Source organism: Sciurus vulgaris, assembly GCF_902686455.1.
Source record: "Sciurus vulgaris genome assembly, chromosome: 15".
Classification (NCBI taxonomy): Eukaryota; Metazoa; Chordata; class Mammalia; order Rodentia; family Sciuridae; genus Sciurus; species Sciurus vulgaris.
The window spans coordinates 26,068,372-26,086,031 of record NC_136476.1 but is presented as its reverse complement, the minus strand read 5'-3'; the positions used below and the strand labels follow the sequence as shown (position 1 = coordinate 26,086,031).

General features: G+C 35.0%; 1 protein-coding gene across 5 annotated transcripts in view; it reads right to left on the bottom strand.

The window, feature by feature from the left end:
• Positions 1 to 17,660, bottom strand: part of KDM4C (lysine demethylase 4C) — a 381,526-nt gene that overhangs the window by 116,971 nt on the left and 246,895 nt on the right. For all 5 annotated transcript variants that reach the window (XM_079113015.1, XM_079113014.1, XM_079113016.1 and 2 more), the window contains one exon: positions 1,615 to 1,670. In XM_079113015.1, coding sequence (XP_078969141.1) covers positions 1,615 to 1,670 — 56 coding nt within the window. The remainder of the gene's footprint in view (positions 1 to 1,614; positions 1,671 to 17,660) is intronic.

Sequence of the window (17,660 nt, the reverse complement as noted above, 5' to 3'; positions counted from 1 at the left end):
AAAGAAAACTAAAGATTAGGAGAAACTAAAGTTAACTTATTCCTTGGTCTTCTAGTTAAAACCTAATATCTCCTTTCACATTCTGAATTAGTCCAGAGAAAATACAACTTCCTTATTAACACTATTACATGTCTCATAAATGTTGTACCTCCAAATAAATATAAAGACTTGTGAGGTTTAAAGAAATCTTGAAAGAATTACCAAATCCATTAACCTATTTTTAAGCCAAAGCATATTCATTTCACTTAAACAACGTCAGACTCTATTCTGTCTTTCAAAACCACAGGAAGAATGCCAATCAGGGCATTCTTCAATATTTAAATAAAAGCATGCTATGGTTTATCTCAAGGGTAGGAAGAGAACTTCTCTCATTTGTCTTTACAGGAAACTCCTAAGCCACCTTACAGTCTGCAAGCCAGTGCAACATCAAAAAACTAGTGAAGACATTTTAGAATAGAGCCAATCATATCAACTTGGTCTATGACAGATGATCCAAAATTAAGCAAAACTACAGTTCCTTAGACTAAACTGCATCAATAAAGGAATGAAAATGTCTTTCCTCTCCCTTTTAAGCAATCAGAAACGTGCATGTGCACACAGTTATCTTAACTGCATCATTATATTACACCAGGAGTCTCAACGCCATTGACCATGGGGCCAGGCAGGATGTAAGCAAATACACACATACTTGGAAATCAAGGTGACCTGGGTACACATGATGTACTCAGGCCAAGTTCTCATCCCAACTCATTATTACTTTGTCATTTTTCAAGTTAATGTAAAAAAAAAAAAAAAAAAAAAAAAAAAAAATCTGATTTTTATGTAAAGATCTCTCCGTTTTCAACCTTTTGATGAAATTTATAAAATTGTATATGAGTAAAATAAACCTATCTCAGGGCAGGATATGGCCCTCAAGTGCCAAGCTTGCAACTTCTACCTAGACCATTTCTACATGCCTGTATTCCAAAGGACCCTAAAATATGCCTATTTTCAATATTAAATATGGCCCCATTTTCAATATTAAAAGCTGGTCATGAAAATAAAAATAAAATTCATGCAAAACAGCCATAAAAAGCAGATTATCTTCCTTTTATGTTCCCTGTGACTCCCTTTCAAGACTCTTCATGTTCTCCAGCTCTCCCCTTTAAATCTTAGTATCATTTCTTTGCGTCTTTTATAATTTAATACATGTACATTCTTGTTAATTTGCTGGCATTAAAAGTAAATGGCTTTGTTTTAATGCCACAATTATGACTGACTTAATTTATCTGAAGATATCTGTTTCATTGTTTTCAGGCATACTCCACTTTTCATATTAAATACTGGAATTGTAACAGTACCTAGACAATACAGGCCACCTTTATTTTAAAACTTCTATTAGTAAAAGAGGAGTTATTCTTTTCAAACACATGAGCACAAGCAAATCTTAGAAAATCCTCACCCTACAGGGGCACAAGTGCTGCCAGCAGTTGTCTCTAAAGTACAGAACCCCAATCTCAGAGCTGCACAGCAAAAGCTTTGGAACGATGTGTATACAACAAGAAGTAAGGCAAACTGTCATGCAGAGGTTCTAGAAAGGAGAAACAAATGATGAAACTCAACACAATTACTTACTTATTATTCTTAGTTTGCTTAAGAGCACCCCCTCTCAAATTGCAGAGACAGCATTCCTAGGGGTAAAAGAAAATACCACACAGTTATTAGACCCATATAATAAGTCATTACCATACATCTATACAGTCCAAGAACCTCTAAACTTTTTAAAATTAAAACCATCAATAACATAAAGGCAATTCAAGTTCAAAAAGGTAAAGAAAAAAGAGATGAAGTAAAGTACAAGTACACCCCATAATGTTTCTGGATATATGTCTCCCAGAGAGAACCATCATAGTCCTGATATCATTTCCACTGCCACCTTATGGAAAAGTTGTGCAACAGAGAATTTGGGAGCCTCAAGAGGTATTAACTAGAATTATGGAGCACAGAATACACATACTACTACAGTCCCTTTGCTCTGGGAATCCACTCATTGATACGGGAAGGCTAAAAACCTGGAGTTCCAGCAGGCTTCTTTATGATGTGAGGATAAGCCAGAGGCTACTTTTAAAAGATGCCCTTTTCACTGAAGTATATTTGGGTCTTCTGCTGACCTAGAATTTTTTAATTAAATACCTAGGTTAACTTTGTTGTTTTTAACTTCAAGTTTGTTCTCCCAATTTTCCACATTAGTAATTAATTTTTAAAAAATAGAACATTTGTGATTTTTCTTTCTTCAAACTATATGCATAAAATTTTGCCCTGTCCTCCAAGGTGTTTTGCTCAGCTTTACAAAGAATTCTTCTAACTAATCTATTGTCAATAAAACAGAAGAAATAGTTTAAAACAAAAACAATAGTATTATGGAATACAGTATGTGAAGAAGTAAAATGTAAGATAAAAGTCACAAATGGAATGTATGGGTTAGAAGTAATAAAAATATACTGTTGTAACATTCTGGGATAGTTCATGAAATTGAATATTTTTGGAAGGTAGACTATGATCATTAAAAAATGGAAACTACTTCTCAACAGCTGCCCATAACAAAGGTATCAAATATTCCAAAATATTAAGTTTCCAAGAATATAAATTCAAAACCAAAACACAAAAAACATATCAAAAAAATAAGGTACCATGATCAGAAATTAGATGCACAATTATATCAGACAAATGGTAAAATAAGTATGCCCATGTTTTACTGAAACATTGAAAATATAAGTAGGAAACTATAAATTAGTAACAAATCATATTTTTAAAAACAACAGAAATAGAAATTCTAAACAAAAACACTTAAATTTGTTAAAGATTATGTTAAATAGCAGGCTATTCTTAATTGAAGAGAAAATTATAAAACAGAAAGACCTGAATAAATAACTAACCAAAAACCAATACAACAAAATATTCAACTAATGGTATTAGGAAAGTCTGTATCTAATTGAATAAAGTATGTGTGTGTGTGTGTGTTTGTGTGTGTGTGTGTGTGTGTGTGTGTGTGTGTGTGTATATATACACTCAACATATAAAAATAAATTCAAATTGACTTACACAAAACAGAATTGTAAAGCTATTAAAATAAAATATAGGCAAATTGTGGAGAGCAGGCTGTGCCCTGCTCTGAAGTTACTCCACTATGTATAGAACAGTAGTTCTCAGACTGTACCTAACTCTGAGTTACTACTTCATTTTTATAAGGCAGTAGTATGCCATAAGTTATTCCATTTTGAGTTTAGGGGCTAAGGTAAGATGAATCTATACCTTGTTTGTGCAAGTGAACAACCACTATCTGCCTAGCACAACTATAAGGCAGAAATTGATAAATACATTAAGTGTGCTAAAAAAAAATGACCACTTGTAAACTTACAGAATTAATCAGAAGCACATGGATACACATGCATATCAAACTCATATCAGAAAAACTAGGCCCAGAGCTTATCTAACTAACACACCAAACCACCAAATAAAGCAACTTTCTCATCTAAGGTCCATGAAAGAAGCAGCAGCTTACAACTGGATAGGGCAGCATACTGACCCTGTCACTTGGTCATTCATCACGAGCCCTGCTCAAGAAAAGTATCACAGACATGAAACTCCCATTTCCTGTCCCATAAGGCGTTGGTACAATGCAGTTTCTCCTGGCCCTGGAGATCATGCATTGTCCACTCCAGGCTCACATCTCAAGATGACACTCCAAGGTGATACTCTGAAACTTCTGAAACTTCTATCTGTCTGCAACTTGGCCTATAATAAGTTCCTGCTCTTTTGACAGATCTACACCCTAAACAAGTTCTTTGGCTAGTTGGTAACAATATCTGATGGCCTACAGAGACTATTTTCTGCCATTGTTCTCAGTACAGCCTTCAGAGTTCCTATGACCACCCTAAACCTTTCTTAGCTTTTCTGAAACCTATATATACATAATTGTGTAAAGTGTGATTGTGACTTGATTTTTATAGATATTAGTAGTCAAAATTGAAATTTAAAAAATCTGTGATTGGCTTAAGACTGCAAGGTGATGCACAAGTATTTGGGGAACTGCTACAGCTTAAAGTAGTGTAGCCTCTAAATACATTGTTATTTAATAAAGTCTGACATTATGGAAAGACACAAACATGTTTGGTCTATGTTAGGGCAAGCTCACTTGCAACACAAAATATATTAATTTAAAACGAATATGACATTTTAATTAAACATTTAAGATAAAATATCAAAATTTAAAATTCTAAAGTATAAATACAACACAAATCAACATACGTTAAGAAAATACGTCCAACATATATATCAGAGACTGTTTTCCAGAAAATATTTTTTAAAACACACATTTTAGAAAAATAAAGGATTCAAAGGATCTTCATTGTCAGTGAGCATATAAGAAGTAACCCAACCTCAAGAATAAAGGAAATAAAAAGAGAAATAATGAGATCTAACTTTCAATTTTTAAAATCAGAACATAATAGTTCTGAGATATGTGGGTTGTTATGATGGCTTTGGAGAACAATTTGGCATTATCAATCAAAATTTTAAAGAGCACATAAATTACGATGCAGCAACTGACCTTCTTACAATCTGCCTTAATGGAAAAGGAGGACCATACACCTACTATTGGTCATTTCTGCTCTTGTGAATCAAAGGAGAAAATAATTAGCTATGGGGAGAACTACAATTATCATTAGTTTAAATTTTATTTGTAATGTCTGAAATGTAATAATGAGAATAAATTAAAGTATGTAATTTAAAATAGTAAGGAAAAAAATACGACAAATCCACACACAGAGATATTAAGACATACGAAATGTAGTATTAAGGGAAAACACTTGACCATTTGTGTCATACCAAAACGGCAAGCCATAACAGAAGGTTATGCATAGAAAACATTTGAAAAAAGGAGCAGGGTTTGAATCCCTAGCTCCTCTGAAAAAAGAAAACATTTGAAAGGCCAATAAGCACTATAAGTAATTTTCTATAAAAACTGAGGTTTGATAATTTGAGAATGATGGGAATGAGAAAACTTTGCTAACAGAATTAAGTAATTTCAAATAAAAGAAAACACACAGATGCACAAAGAATATAATCTTTTAAATGTGAATATATGCAACTTAAAATTAAACGGGCTGGATGTTTACCGGATTTTTTGTTGTTGTTGTTCCCCCAAAATGAAATTTTAAAATGGTGGACCTATGATATCTTCTAAAGTCTTTCAGCAAACTGAAAATTCTTTCCAATCTAACCTATGGAGATACCAAAACTCTTCAGTCTTGCAGAACAAAAATAAGTAAATAGCATTAACAGTCTGTGCTTGTTACCAGTCTTGTTTTATCATATGTTTAATGAGCATGCCTTTTCTAGGAACAATAAGAGCCTGAATAAAATGACTCACTATTATAAAGATTTAGATATTGCTAGTTAACCAATATTCCCTAAAACAAAACAAAAAATATGTATTAAAATGCCTGTTACAACATGATTACAAGCTGTTATTTCTGTCTCCCACAAACAACATTCTTTAAAAAACAGGCATTCTGTTACATTTTTTCCCCTCTGGGCAGTTAAGTTGAATGAAAAAATATAAAATCATATCATATTATGAATACTGTACTTTTCCTGTGTGGGTCCCTTTCCCTTACCTAACACCATTGACAAAATTCCCTTTTAACAATGCCAAATATTTTTGAAATTTGATTTCATAAAAAATTTACCACTGAGATGAACTACTCACTAGTATACCAATTTACAACATGAAAGGACTTCTTTATGGCTGAGTTATTAAACCATGAAAAAGAGTGTTTATAATCGAAATGCTGACACAACATTAACAACAATGGTGTTGGGAAGGACATTGTTGTGATATGGCTATTGCAATAGTTCATTATTAGTACTAGAGGGAAATCTTGTTCCAATGCCTCTTCTATAAAACATCAGTTAAAGAAATGCCAATACAAACATTCTCAAGCTGCCTTGTAAGAAGCTCTCATTTTAGCTGACATATCCATAAGTGCCACTAAAGGCAATTTTCAGAGCTGTAGAAAAATTATGAGATCGAAGTACCAGCCAACACACACACACACATATTCATATTCATATTCTCTCTCTCTCTCTCTCTCTCTCTCTCTCTCTCTCTCTCACTCATGTTTATCTGACATGTTCATAACAGAAATGCAAAACTATAAAATAGGGCGGCCTGAGCTGGGAAAACAAAGAGTAATTAATCACATTAAAGCAAACCTAGTGCTGATTAACAAAATGTGGAAGAACCATTTGTGCATATGTGGCTCATTTATCAGGGCTGGAGAAAGGACAGGATCTCACACAGAGACAGGGATGACATGAATTTTGTCTGATTAGGAAACTGAATGACAGTTTTTCTGCAGTATTTCTTGAATGGAAATTCCACAACCTACAGTGAATTTTCTACTAGCAAGCGAGTTCTCCAACACTGATATCCACATCTATTTGTATTATAAGTAAAAACATTCATTCATTTAACTATTCATCACCATGATGTCTCTAGAACTACAATAGTGAATGACAATAGTCCTGCCTTCAGTGACCTTATGGGGGTGGGGTGGCATACAGACAGACTATGAGCAGATTATGTAGATGTCAAGAGGTCAAATGTTATGTGAATATACCACAGAGTTCATTAGGGAAAGGGGAAGTAGGTAGACCCCTGGTCTATTCTCCTATGAAAGGTAGTCATAGAGTTAAGAAGAATATCTAATTAAGCTTCAAATAAATCTTCACACATGGAAAACCTTCATAAGTCACATCAACCAAGATGGGAAGCCACTATTAAGTTTGAGCAAGGACATAATCTGATTTACATTTTAATGGATCACTGCAGTGACGTAGCAGTCTATAAGAGGTACCTGAGTAGTGGTAGAAAACAGAAAGATACTGCCGTAATCAGAAAAGAGGTAATGAGTGGATTATGCCAGAGTAATATAATCAGAGGTGATAAGAACTAGTCAGGACTCTAGGTTCATTTTGAATGTGAAGAACAAAGGATTTACTCAGACATGTAAAGTATGAAAAAAAGAAAAAGCCTTAAATCCAACTCTAAAGCTTCTGACCTCATCAGGTCAAAAGTGGGAGGTCAAAATTCCAAGTCACTGGAAATGAGGAAACCTGTAAGAGAAGCAGATCTGGAGCTCAGTTTGGGGAGGATGAGTTGGAGGTAATTACTGGATTTGCAAGCAGAAGAGCTGCATAGAAAGTTGTCTATTTGGGTCTGCAGTTTGGGGAGGTTGAACTGCACTATAAACATTCAAGTCATCAATGAATAGATGCAATTCAGAACCATTAAAGCTATGAGGTAGGATGAGAACATGATGTGCATTAGCACAGACTTCGAGAAGCTCAAGGTTTGAAACCTGGGAAACTGCAACACGGCCTGGTTGGTGAAGGATATAGAAATGATAACCCTTAATACAGTGGCCTGGGAAGAGGGAGAGAGGGAGGAAGACAGTCAAACATTAATAACATTGATCCTTTCCCAATATATCCTTTCCCAGTGACAGGACAATCCCTGGGAAGGAGATATCCATCAAGCCTAAAATGACATTCTCTGGGAAGAAGCCAAAACATTGATCCTTCCCCAAATAAATCCTTTCCCAGTGATAGTACAATAGATCCTGGAGGAAAACAGATAGGCCCTAAATGCTGAACTCCGACCCCTTCATCCTTGCCCAATAAAAACGAATTTCAAATTCTCACAATCTGTTTCCTAAATGCCCAAACTGATATGTTCTGTTAAAGTCTTCAACGGTTAAGTCATCTCCCCATGTAACCTATATAAACCCATACCTCCCCTATAATCAAGGCCATTTTGTACCCAGAAGAGAACCATCCAATGCCTGACTCCACTCCTGAATAAAAGCTTTACTGAATTTCTGAGGTCTGCTCCAATCTTGGTTATTTATACTTTCATTATGGTGCCAAAACCATTTGGGTTAATTTTGCTTACAGTTGGGAAGACAAAAAGAACTCAGCTAAGAACCATGAAGAGCAGCAGCAGGTAAAGTAAGAGGAAGAGTAGGTGTTGATATAATGCTAGAAACCAGGTGGGGACAGCAGTTCAAACAGGAGGTAATGATCAACTGATCCTGCTGGTGAAACATACTAAGGAAATGTGGGGCATGCCCCATAACTAGAATAGAGTAAGAGAGAAGTGGGGAATTAAGAGAGTAAATACAAGTTTTTAAGAGTTTTACTGTCCAAGTGTGCAAAGAAGTAGGGTGGTAGCTGGCATTTAAGAAAGGCCAAGAGAGGTCTTTTCATTTGAGGATGGAGGGCTGCTAGTGTGCATAATAATGAGAATAATCTAGAGAAAAGAATTATTTTATGGGGGAGGGGTACTGGGGGTATTGAGCCCAAGTGTGCTTTATGACTGAGCTACACCACCTGCCCATTTTTATTCTTATTTTGAGACAAGGTCTTGCTACACTGCTTAGGGCCTCACTGCCAAAACTGGCCTCAAACTTGAGATCTTCCTGCCTCAGCCTCCTGAGTGTCTGGGATTACAGACACGCACCATCAAATTCAGTTTAGAGAGAAGGATACTGGCGATGGGGGGGAGAGAGGAATGAATTATTTGAATAGTGATTCTATGGATAAGGGAGAGAATGGCTTGAGACAGGAACATAGAAATTTTAGATGATGCAGGTAGAAATCTGCAGAAGATCTATTCTGATGATTTCCTATTGTTTGGTAAAATATGAAATGAGCTCAACAGGTGACAAAAGCAGTACAATCTGCATAATGGGTGTCAGCTACAGCACTGCAGGTACACAGCAGACAAATAAATAACCTGAGTGATTGATGCTGAAGGAGAATAACAAAGTGAGAAAGCAGCAAGGGAGCAAAGAGTATACGCAAAGGAATTAATATAGTATCTAAAGAAAGAGAAATATGAAAGAACAGAAAGACTAGAAAAAAGTCAGAAGCATCACTGAATCACACTGCCACAGTGAGATTAAATGATTTTGCCTGAGTCCAAGAACAAGAGAGTGTGGGCAAGAAAGAAAGAGATGGTTTCTCAGAGTGAGACGCCTGAAATTGAGAGCTGATATTTAAAATGCAACATGTATACATGTGTTCTCTCCTATGTGGAAATTTAAAATAAAATGCAACATATACAGCCGGGAGAACCAGTTCAGTAGGAGAACGCTTGCCTAGCATGCACCAGGTCTTAGGTTTAATCCCTACCAACACAAAAAATCTGTATTAAAAAAAGTTAAATGAATAAAATATAATTAGTGGAAAGATGGACAGTGAAGAGTGAAAACTAATGACCCTTTCAAAATGCTGTCATTCTACTGAAAAGAAAGAGTTGAGCTGAACTACTTAGTAGTTTTAAAAATCTTATCTCTTAATATTTACATGAAAAACTGATAGTGACAAACTTAACTCATTACCATCCCTAAATATTCTCAAAAAGGAAACTTTTAAATAAAGTATTCCTATATTCCTAAAACTTTATAATATGTATGTAAATGTAATTTGCATTATTTTCTAAATTATAAAAATCAGTTTTTCCTTCCTCAGATTTACAACACTGACCAAATAAACTTACATTTTAACCATTTGAATTACCATCACTTGTGAGAATGAATAAAAAGTGAATAGAAAACCACATTCTTTGTTTATTTCAAAATACTTTTTTTAACCTAGATTTTTCATCATTCTAATGGCAATGATTACATTTGTATGAATATTAATTTGAGGTTTGCAGAGCACCTGCCTGGTAGCTGTGAAGCAAGCCATTCACATGACACATAGCAAGAATAGCACCTACATAATTTAAATTGATCAGAGGTAAAACTGTATGGATCCTACTACATTTACATGACAATATTTCCAGGATTCTGTGCAAAGTGCTTCAAGTTGAATATACATCTAACGTCATTAAAATTATGTAACATTTTGCTTTCAAATAAAAATTCAGCTGATTTATTCTTTCTTCCCAGCATGACCATCAACAGTAAACAGCAAAGTACATGATTTCTTCATCCTGCCACTGGATTAATTTTCATGAGAAAAGCCTGCACTGCAGTTTCTGTCCCCTCCACTTTCCTCATTGCAAAGGAGAAGCGCCTTGCACCCTGTGACCTCGGGGCAGGCACAACCTGGTGTGTTAGGCTTTCCCATAATGTCACTCATTATTCTTCCTGACTTTACTTGTGCTCTCTCTGGTTGAAGCACTAAGATTAATGAAGCATTTGTTCTCAATCAAGAAGCTATTTATGAATACAGTTCCACTTACAGTAAGCTATGTAGACTTCTCTTTCTATTACAAAAAGGGGATGGGAGTGTTTGTTGAGCAAAAGAAAGAGGAAAGAACAGAGAAAAATGATTTGTGACTTTTTGGCCTGTAAGCAGTTCCCTAATAGAAAGGCTCCCACATCATAATTATGCTGTCAGGATAATTGATACCCTCAAATGTGTTATTGTGTTTGGTTAAAGTAAAATAATTATTACCACTCTGTCCTTTGTAAGCCAAGGTTTAAATCTGCAGCTGTTTGGAATAATTTGCTTCCTCAGGAGGCAAGAAGCAATCTGAAACCAAATGCACTGCTTCAGATGGTTGGGTCCTGGTTGGTATTTGAGAGACCCCTCCATAGGGAGAAGCAAGACAGCAAAAGCAAGCACTTGGCTACAAACAGCCACTGCCCACTGGTGAATGCCCTGCCTTAGACACAAACAGGGCCTTTCTTTCCCCCTAGTTTTACTTTGTATGGAGATCAAAGTCAGCCCGGCAGGCTGACAGCCTCTCATCACCTGGTCCTGACAGTATCCCATGGAAGGAAAAGAAATACAGCATAAAACATATCACAGGGAGCAGCAATGCCACCATGACCTCTCAAGGCCATAAGCCAATCTGATCTAAAAATCAATGGTTCTGATCTACAAAGTCACTTCAGAGCTCTTCACAAAAGAAAAATGTCAATGCTGTTGTCAGTTTGGAAATTGGATTCAGGAGATTATCCAGTTCTGGAAAAGGTCCTCTGGCCAAATATTAGAGTAAATATAAAAGGTTATGTGCAACCACCTGTTAACACCAATTATTCTACATTAGGTAGATAACCCATCACACTGCAAGTTAGTGCTGGCTCTCATTTCAATATGAACAAACAAAACCAACCAAAAACAGTTCTGATTTAGGCCAGTTGTTCAGCCTTCTTCCCACTCCAAAAGCAAGTAGCTGGGCAGAATGAGTCTAAGACTGGGAATCTCTAGGACTAGGTAACCACCCCCACGAATCCTGATTCTGGTACCACAGAGTGGGCAATCCTGGGCAAAGGATTAAACCCTCTTAAACCTCTGACTCATTATTTTAATAGGAAATTTCGGAGACAGATGTAGAACTCTTTTGTATTTATCAGCACTAAATTCTGTGGAAACTAAGAAAATTATATCCATACAACATCAGCTTTTATCTAAATCATTAGTTATCCTGAATTTATAGTTTTGAAGTTAACTGATGAAACTCCTTTTACTAAAACAAAAGATTCCAAGTGTCACGGAGCGTGGTGGCACACACCTGTAATCCCAGCAGCTCTGGAGGCTGAGGTAAGAGAATCAAGAGTTCACAGTTAACCTCAGCAAAAGAGAGGTGCTAAGCAACTCAGTGAAACCCTGTCTCTAAATGGCTCAGTGGTCAAGTGCCCCTGTTCAATCCCTGGTACCCTGCACCGCCCCCCTGCCCCCGAAAAAAAGAAAAGATTCCAAGGGCCAAAATCATAATTTTTTAAAAAAATCTGTATAATCTCTAACATCAATTATGAGTTTGAAAATGAGGAATAAAGGTTTTGTTATGGAATACAGGTAACATAATCCTCAACCATAAAATTTTCATCAACTCTCATTATCCTCACCCTAAGAAAAAACTTCTGCTTTAGACAAATATGAGAGAAAGCAATACCTTCAGACTCAACGAGTGGGACCTGGGTTGCTTCTTATCAAAAGTACCTCCATCTTTGAGAAATAAGCTCAATCAATGGGACTCACCCTCAAATCTATGGTGAAAGTCAAAGACTGTCAAAAGCCCAGCTTTCTCCACTTGCCAGTTATTATGGAGAGGTATCTACGGAATTACAAGAGCTGAGGCTTCTTAGTTCTCAAAGATATCAAGAGTGACCAGCTTTCCCAGACAGATCTTTCTACCTGAGACATCAGATTGGGATTCAAACTAAGGCCCACTCCAAAAACCAACAAGTTTGATAGTTTTTAAAAAGACAAAATCCTTTATATAGACGATTACACCCAAGTAGTTTAAGAAATTAACTCTGAGACTATAACAGAGGCAGAGAAAAGGTTTCACTTTTTATTCAGGAGCCAAATAAAATGGCCATGTGCAGCACTGGAGGACATGAAATGGCAACCATTACTCCATCTGTACATAACACTTATTTACAAACAATAAAATATATATGCCAAAGCAGCAAAATGTTCACTTTTTACTGCATTGCAAATTCCACTCTTTTTTTAGGGTGGGTTAATTATTTTAGATATTTAAATACAGGGGGCTCCCTATATTGCCCAGGCTGGCCTTGAACTTTCAATCTTCCTACCCAAGTCTCTTTAAGTATCGAGGATTATGGGTATTTGCCACAATGCCTGACTGACATGTTCTACTCTTTATAAGAGGCAATAAAAGCTAATTATAAATGATCATCAAGGTATAGTTTGCTCAGATTTAATTATTACTATATTTTCGAAAACAAAGTAAAATACAGACATAGTAAATAAAGCTGAATTGAAAACATTCTATTTCGGGGTTTTGATTTCTTAAAGTCATTCTGGGAAAAGAAACAGAATGTTACATTTGTTATACATATACAACCGCACCATTCTGCAGAGTACAATAAATGCTTTTCTGTAGATAATAGATGTGTACAATTACCTAGTTTATGCATTTCATTATACAGAATGAGAATCCTAACCTATCTAGCGGGTTTTTAAATATTTCTCATTACAAAGTCTACTTTTCCTAGCATGGCAATAGTCATCAAAAATATAATGGATAGCTGCTTTTTTATACTATACTACTATCAAAAAAATTCAAATTCTCCTGAATTAAGCGCAAAAGATATATTGAAATAAAAAGAAATTTAGAGCATAATGTGCACTGCCATGCATTCCCAAAAGGCAGCTACAGAGAATTATAATAAAGTCTTAGAATAGTTTTTATTAGACTTTATTTTTTACCGCAATTTTAGGTTAACAGAAAAACTAAGAAAAAAACAAGAGATTTCCCATAAGCCCAGTGCCCATACATGCACATCCTCCCCATAAAAACTCCTCCATTAGAGTGATGCAAATTGTTACAATTGAATCTATTCATATCACTCAAAAATCAATAGTTTACATTAAGATAGCTCTAGGTGTGTACAATATATAGGTCTGCACAAATTCAGAATGAAATGTACCCAACACTAAACTATCATACAGAGTATTTTCACTGATGAATTATGTATAATGATGAAAATGTCTAATTGTGTGAACTGTCATCTGGCCAATAATTACTAGTATTAAATGGTATTCCTTTACTTTTTGCTCATTGCCTCTAACTAGGTAAAATGAATTTAGGTTTTTTTGAAGGTCCAAAATCCTTAAGGAATATTAATTAAAGCAAAATGGAACTACAAAGAAATCAGAATCAAGGAATTTTAGGACCAGAAACAGAACTTAAATACACATCTCTTTTGAATCTTCTCATTACATTGCTCTTAAATTTAGATTCTGTTTAGAATATAGGTATATGAACTACTGAAGTTACCCTCCCAACTTCCCAATAATTATTGAAGATAAAAAAAAAGCTCCTGGTAAGATACAGCATAAGTGATACTTTATTCAGAATTTTTCAAACTGACAATGGAAGTGACAGCATAGACATAATGCTGCCATTGAGAGAAGCCTGGGCAACTCATAATTGGTCAAAGTCATGAATCTGAGTGCGATGTGACTTTCTACACTGTTAAGTTACCAGTCTTCACATGCAGCTTTCACTCCTATTTGTGACTCCCAAACAAAACCCACCGCTCCTATTTCCTGAAAAGTTCCTAAGGAAACAGATAAATTTCCCAGAGAAAAACAACTGCTAGTGTTGCTACACTGTCCTTTCATTTTAAAATAGAATCTTATCCAAATTTCTTTTTAATTTCTTTAATCCACTTATATTTATTTATTCTTAATAATTTCATATTCTAAGTTCTTCAGAAGACCACATGGAAAATCTTACTACTTATTAGCAACTATCTTTAATACTCTATGGCGCATTAAGGACTTAGATTATTAGCTTATGTAATAAAAGTAATTTTTTAGGTTGCCAGCCTACTCCACATGTTAGTAGCTTCCTTTCTGAATGCAAGGGTGGACAGTCCTAAAGTCGTTTCTGGGCATTTCACAGAAATACTTACATTCAGAAAAAGTTTTAATATGGATAAGAAAGAAAGAGAAAGGGAACAGGAGAGAAAGAAAAAGAAAATAATGAAAAAGAAAGAATACAAATTCTCTTTTTTATGGTAAGAATATTACGTTTACATTTTCAAAAAGGAGAAGCTTAGAGTGGAAATTTGTGCAAATAGGCACAAAATATAGAAACTTAGATCAACATAAAATTTTCATGAAGAATCTAAATAACAAGAAACAGACACTAAACTCAGAGTATTGACTTCACACACCTAGAAATAGTACTTGGAGTGACTCAGGAGGCTAAGGCAGGAGGAACACAAGTTTAAGGCCAGCCTGATGAAATTGGCAAGACTCTATCTCAAAACAAAACAAAAAAAACAACAAAAAAAGTTGAGGTATTAGCTCAATTGTAAAGCACCAGTAAATTCACTACCTACTACCACACCAAAACACACAAAAAGGAATTGTCAATGTTTGAAATGCTCTTGAAAATAAAATTATAATGAAGGAGAAAATACTGTTCCAAAAGGAATTAAATAGACAAAAAAAAAAAAAAAGGACTCCAAATAGCTGAGTTACAGAGCATAAACTCAAACATAGTATTTTTAGATTGTTGTGTCTATCAATGTGAGCAACATTAATGTAAGATGAAATTGGGTCTGAAGACAATGATATCAATCTAGAACTATGAACTACACAACCTGAATCTGAGGATAGACAGTTATTTGTGGGGCTGTGGGGTTCTTTCATTCATCTTATGTGATTGTGGGTATAGACGCTAGAATCCAAATTTCAGAATCCAAGTTAGGGTATAACACAAAAATTGTAACTAATCTCTTCGTAAGTACATGCAGTTGAAGCTGTAGTCCAGCTTCCTGTTTCTTAATTGACACAAATGGATAAAATAAAAAAAAAAAATTATCAGAGTGAGGTCTCAACATAATCTCTGGAAATGATGAGGACACTAAAGATCAAAAATGAAAATCTAACTCAGAACACTAACATCAATCCTTCCTTATGATCATTACCTCACAATGATCTGACATTACAAAACCAAGTACTAGAAGTATTACAGAGAAACTGAGACAGAGGTCAATCCTCCAGTGACCTAGACCTAACAGAGTAATTGAGTCCAGAGTGATATCCACTCTGTAGAATTGGTAAATAAAAAGACAGTCTATAAAGACTAATTCCAGCCTTAGAAACCTATTTTATTATCTTCCCCAGACTGAAGTTGAAAAGTTACTATACTCTACCATCTGATCTTATTTATTTATTGTCTGAGAGTAGTGATATAATACCTAAGATGACTTGCTTCCAAAATACTATTGCTTTTTAACTCTATGATATAGTACAATTATAATATAGTCTCACTTTTTAAGATGTTATCTTCAAAAAATAGAATCACCACATATAATACTCACATATGCCTCATGAAAATGAACAAAAGGTGTTTAAAAGCCACTTCCAATAAAAGGAAATAGCTAGAATAATTACATTTGTTATATAATCACATGTCCAATGCTAAATATCATATAGGAACACTTTGCATTACTGATAAGTTACTCTTACTTTCAAAAGGTAGGTTAAAAAAATAAATAGGAATGAGATAATGAAGCACATGGTAGAAACAAAATATCCTCTGAACTCAAAAAACTCTACACGAAGAATACAAATAACCCAATCAACAAATGGGCTAAGGATATGAACAGATGCTTCACAGAAGATCTACAAGCAATCAATAAACATATGAAAAAATGTTCACCACCTTTAGTAATAAGAGAAATGCAAATCAAAACTACACTAAGATTCCAACTCACCCCAATTAGAATAGCGATTATCAAGAATATAAGCAACAATAGGTGTTGGTGAGGATGTGGGGAAAAAGGTACACTCATACATTGCTGGTGGGGCTGCAAATTAGTGCAGCCACTCTGGAGAGCAGTGTGGAGATTCCTTAGAAAACTTGGAATGGACCCTCCATTTGATCCAGCTATCCCTCTCCTCCGCCTATACCCAAAGGACTTAAAATCAGCATACTACAGAGATACAGCCACATCAATGTTCATAGCCAGTCTGGTTCATAGCCAGACTGTGGAACCAACCTACATGTCCTTCAATTGATGAATGGATAAAGAAACTGTGGTATATATATACAATGGAATATTACTCAGCTATAAAGAATAATAAAATTATGGCATTTGCAGGCAAATGGATGAAATTGGAAAATATCATGCTAAGTGAGATAAGACAATCTTAAAAATCCAAAGGACGAATGATCTCACTGATAAGCGGATGATAACACACAATGGGGGGTGGGAGGGGAGCAAGACTGGAGGAAGGAGGGACTGTATAGAGGGTAAAGAGGGGTGGGAGGGGTGGGGGAAAGGAAAAAAATAACAGAATGAATCAAACATCATTACCCTACGGAAATATATGATTATGCAAATGGTATGCTGTTACTCCATGTACAAACAGAAACAACATGTATTCCAATTATTTACAATAAAAATAAATTTTAAAAAGTATATATCCTCTGACCACAGATGCACTGTTAGATTCCCATAAGCTTCTTCAGAACCTCCATTTAAAAGGAGTTCTAGAGCTCCTCTGGAATCTAAAACTGACAGCCTGAGACTGCTTACTGAAGAACTCAATTCTAAGGATACTTTTTAAATGCAATCATTCCAGTCACAAAATTCAAAGAAATCATACTTAAGTGTTTAGTAAAAATTAATATTGCAAAACTCATTGCCACACTAAATCAAGGTGTTAAAATCAGAATATCAATATTGTCAGTTACTTCTCTGGAATATTTAAATTGCAATTCAATTATTTCTTAGGAGAATTGAAAGTAGAACTTCATAGACAAAGCTCACTTAAAATGGATAACTTGAAAAAAAAAAAAAAAACTGCCATCCATTGAGGATTTGGATCATTTCCAATTAAAAATTAGAAATTAAGTGGATCTGAAAAATCTCTGTAAAGTTTTATTCTTGAGTTACCAGTTCTCTTGCCCATTGAAAAAAATTACATGGCTTCAACACTAAAAATAGTAATAACGTATTTTTTTGAGACAAGGGGCTAAGATTAATAGAAAGATGCTTTAAATCAATTCCAAAGAGTGATTAAACAGAACACTTTCCTTTTAGAACATGCCACATGAAAACAGCTAAATTGATCAGAATCAGCTTTAAAATCAAGATAGATGGTCT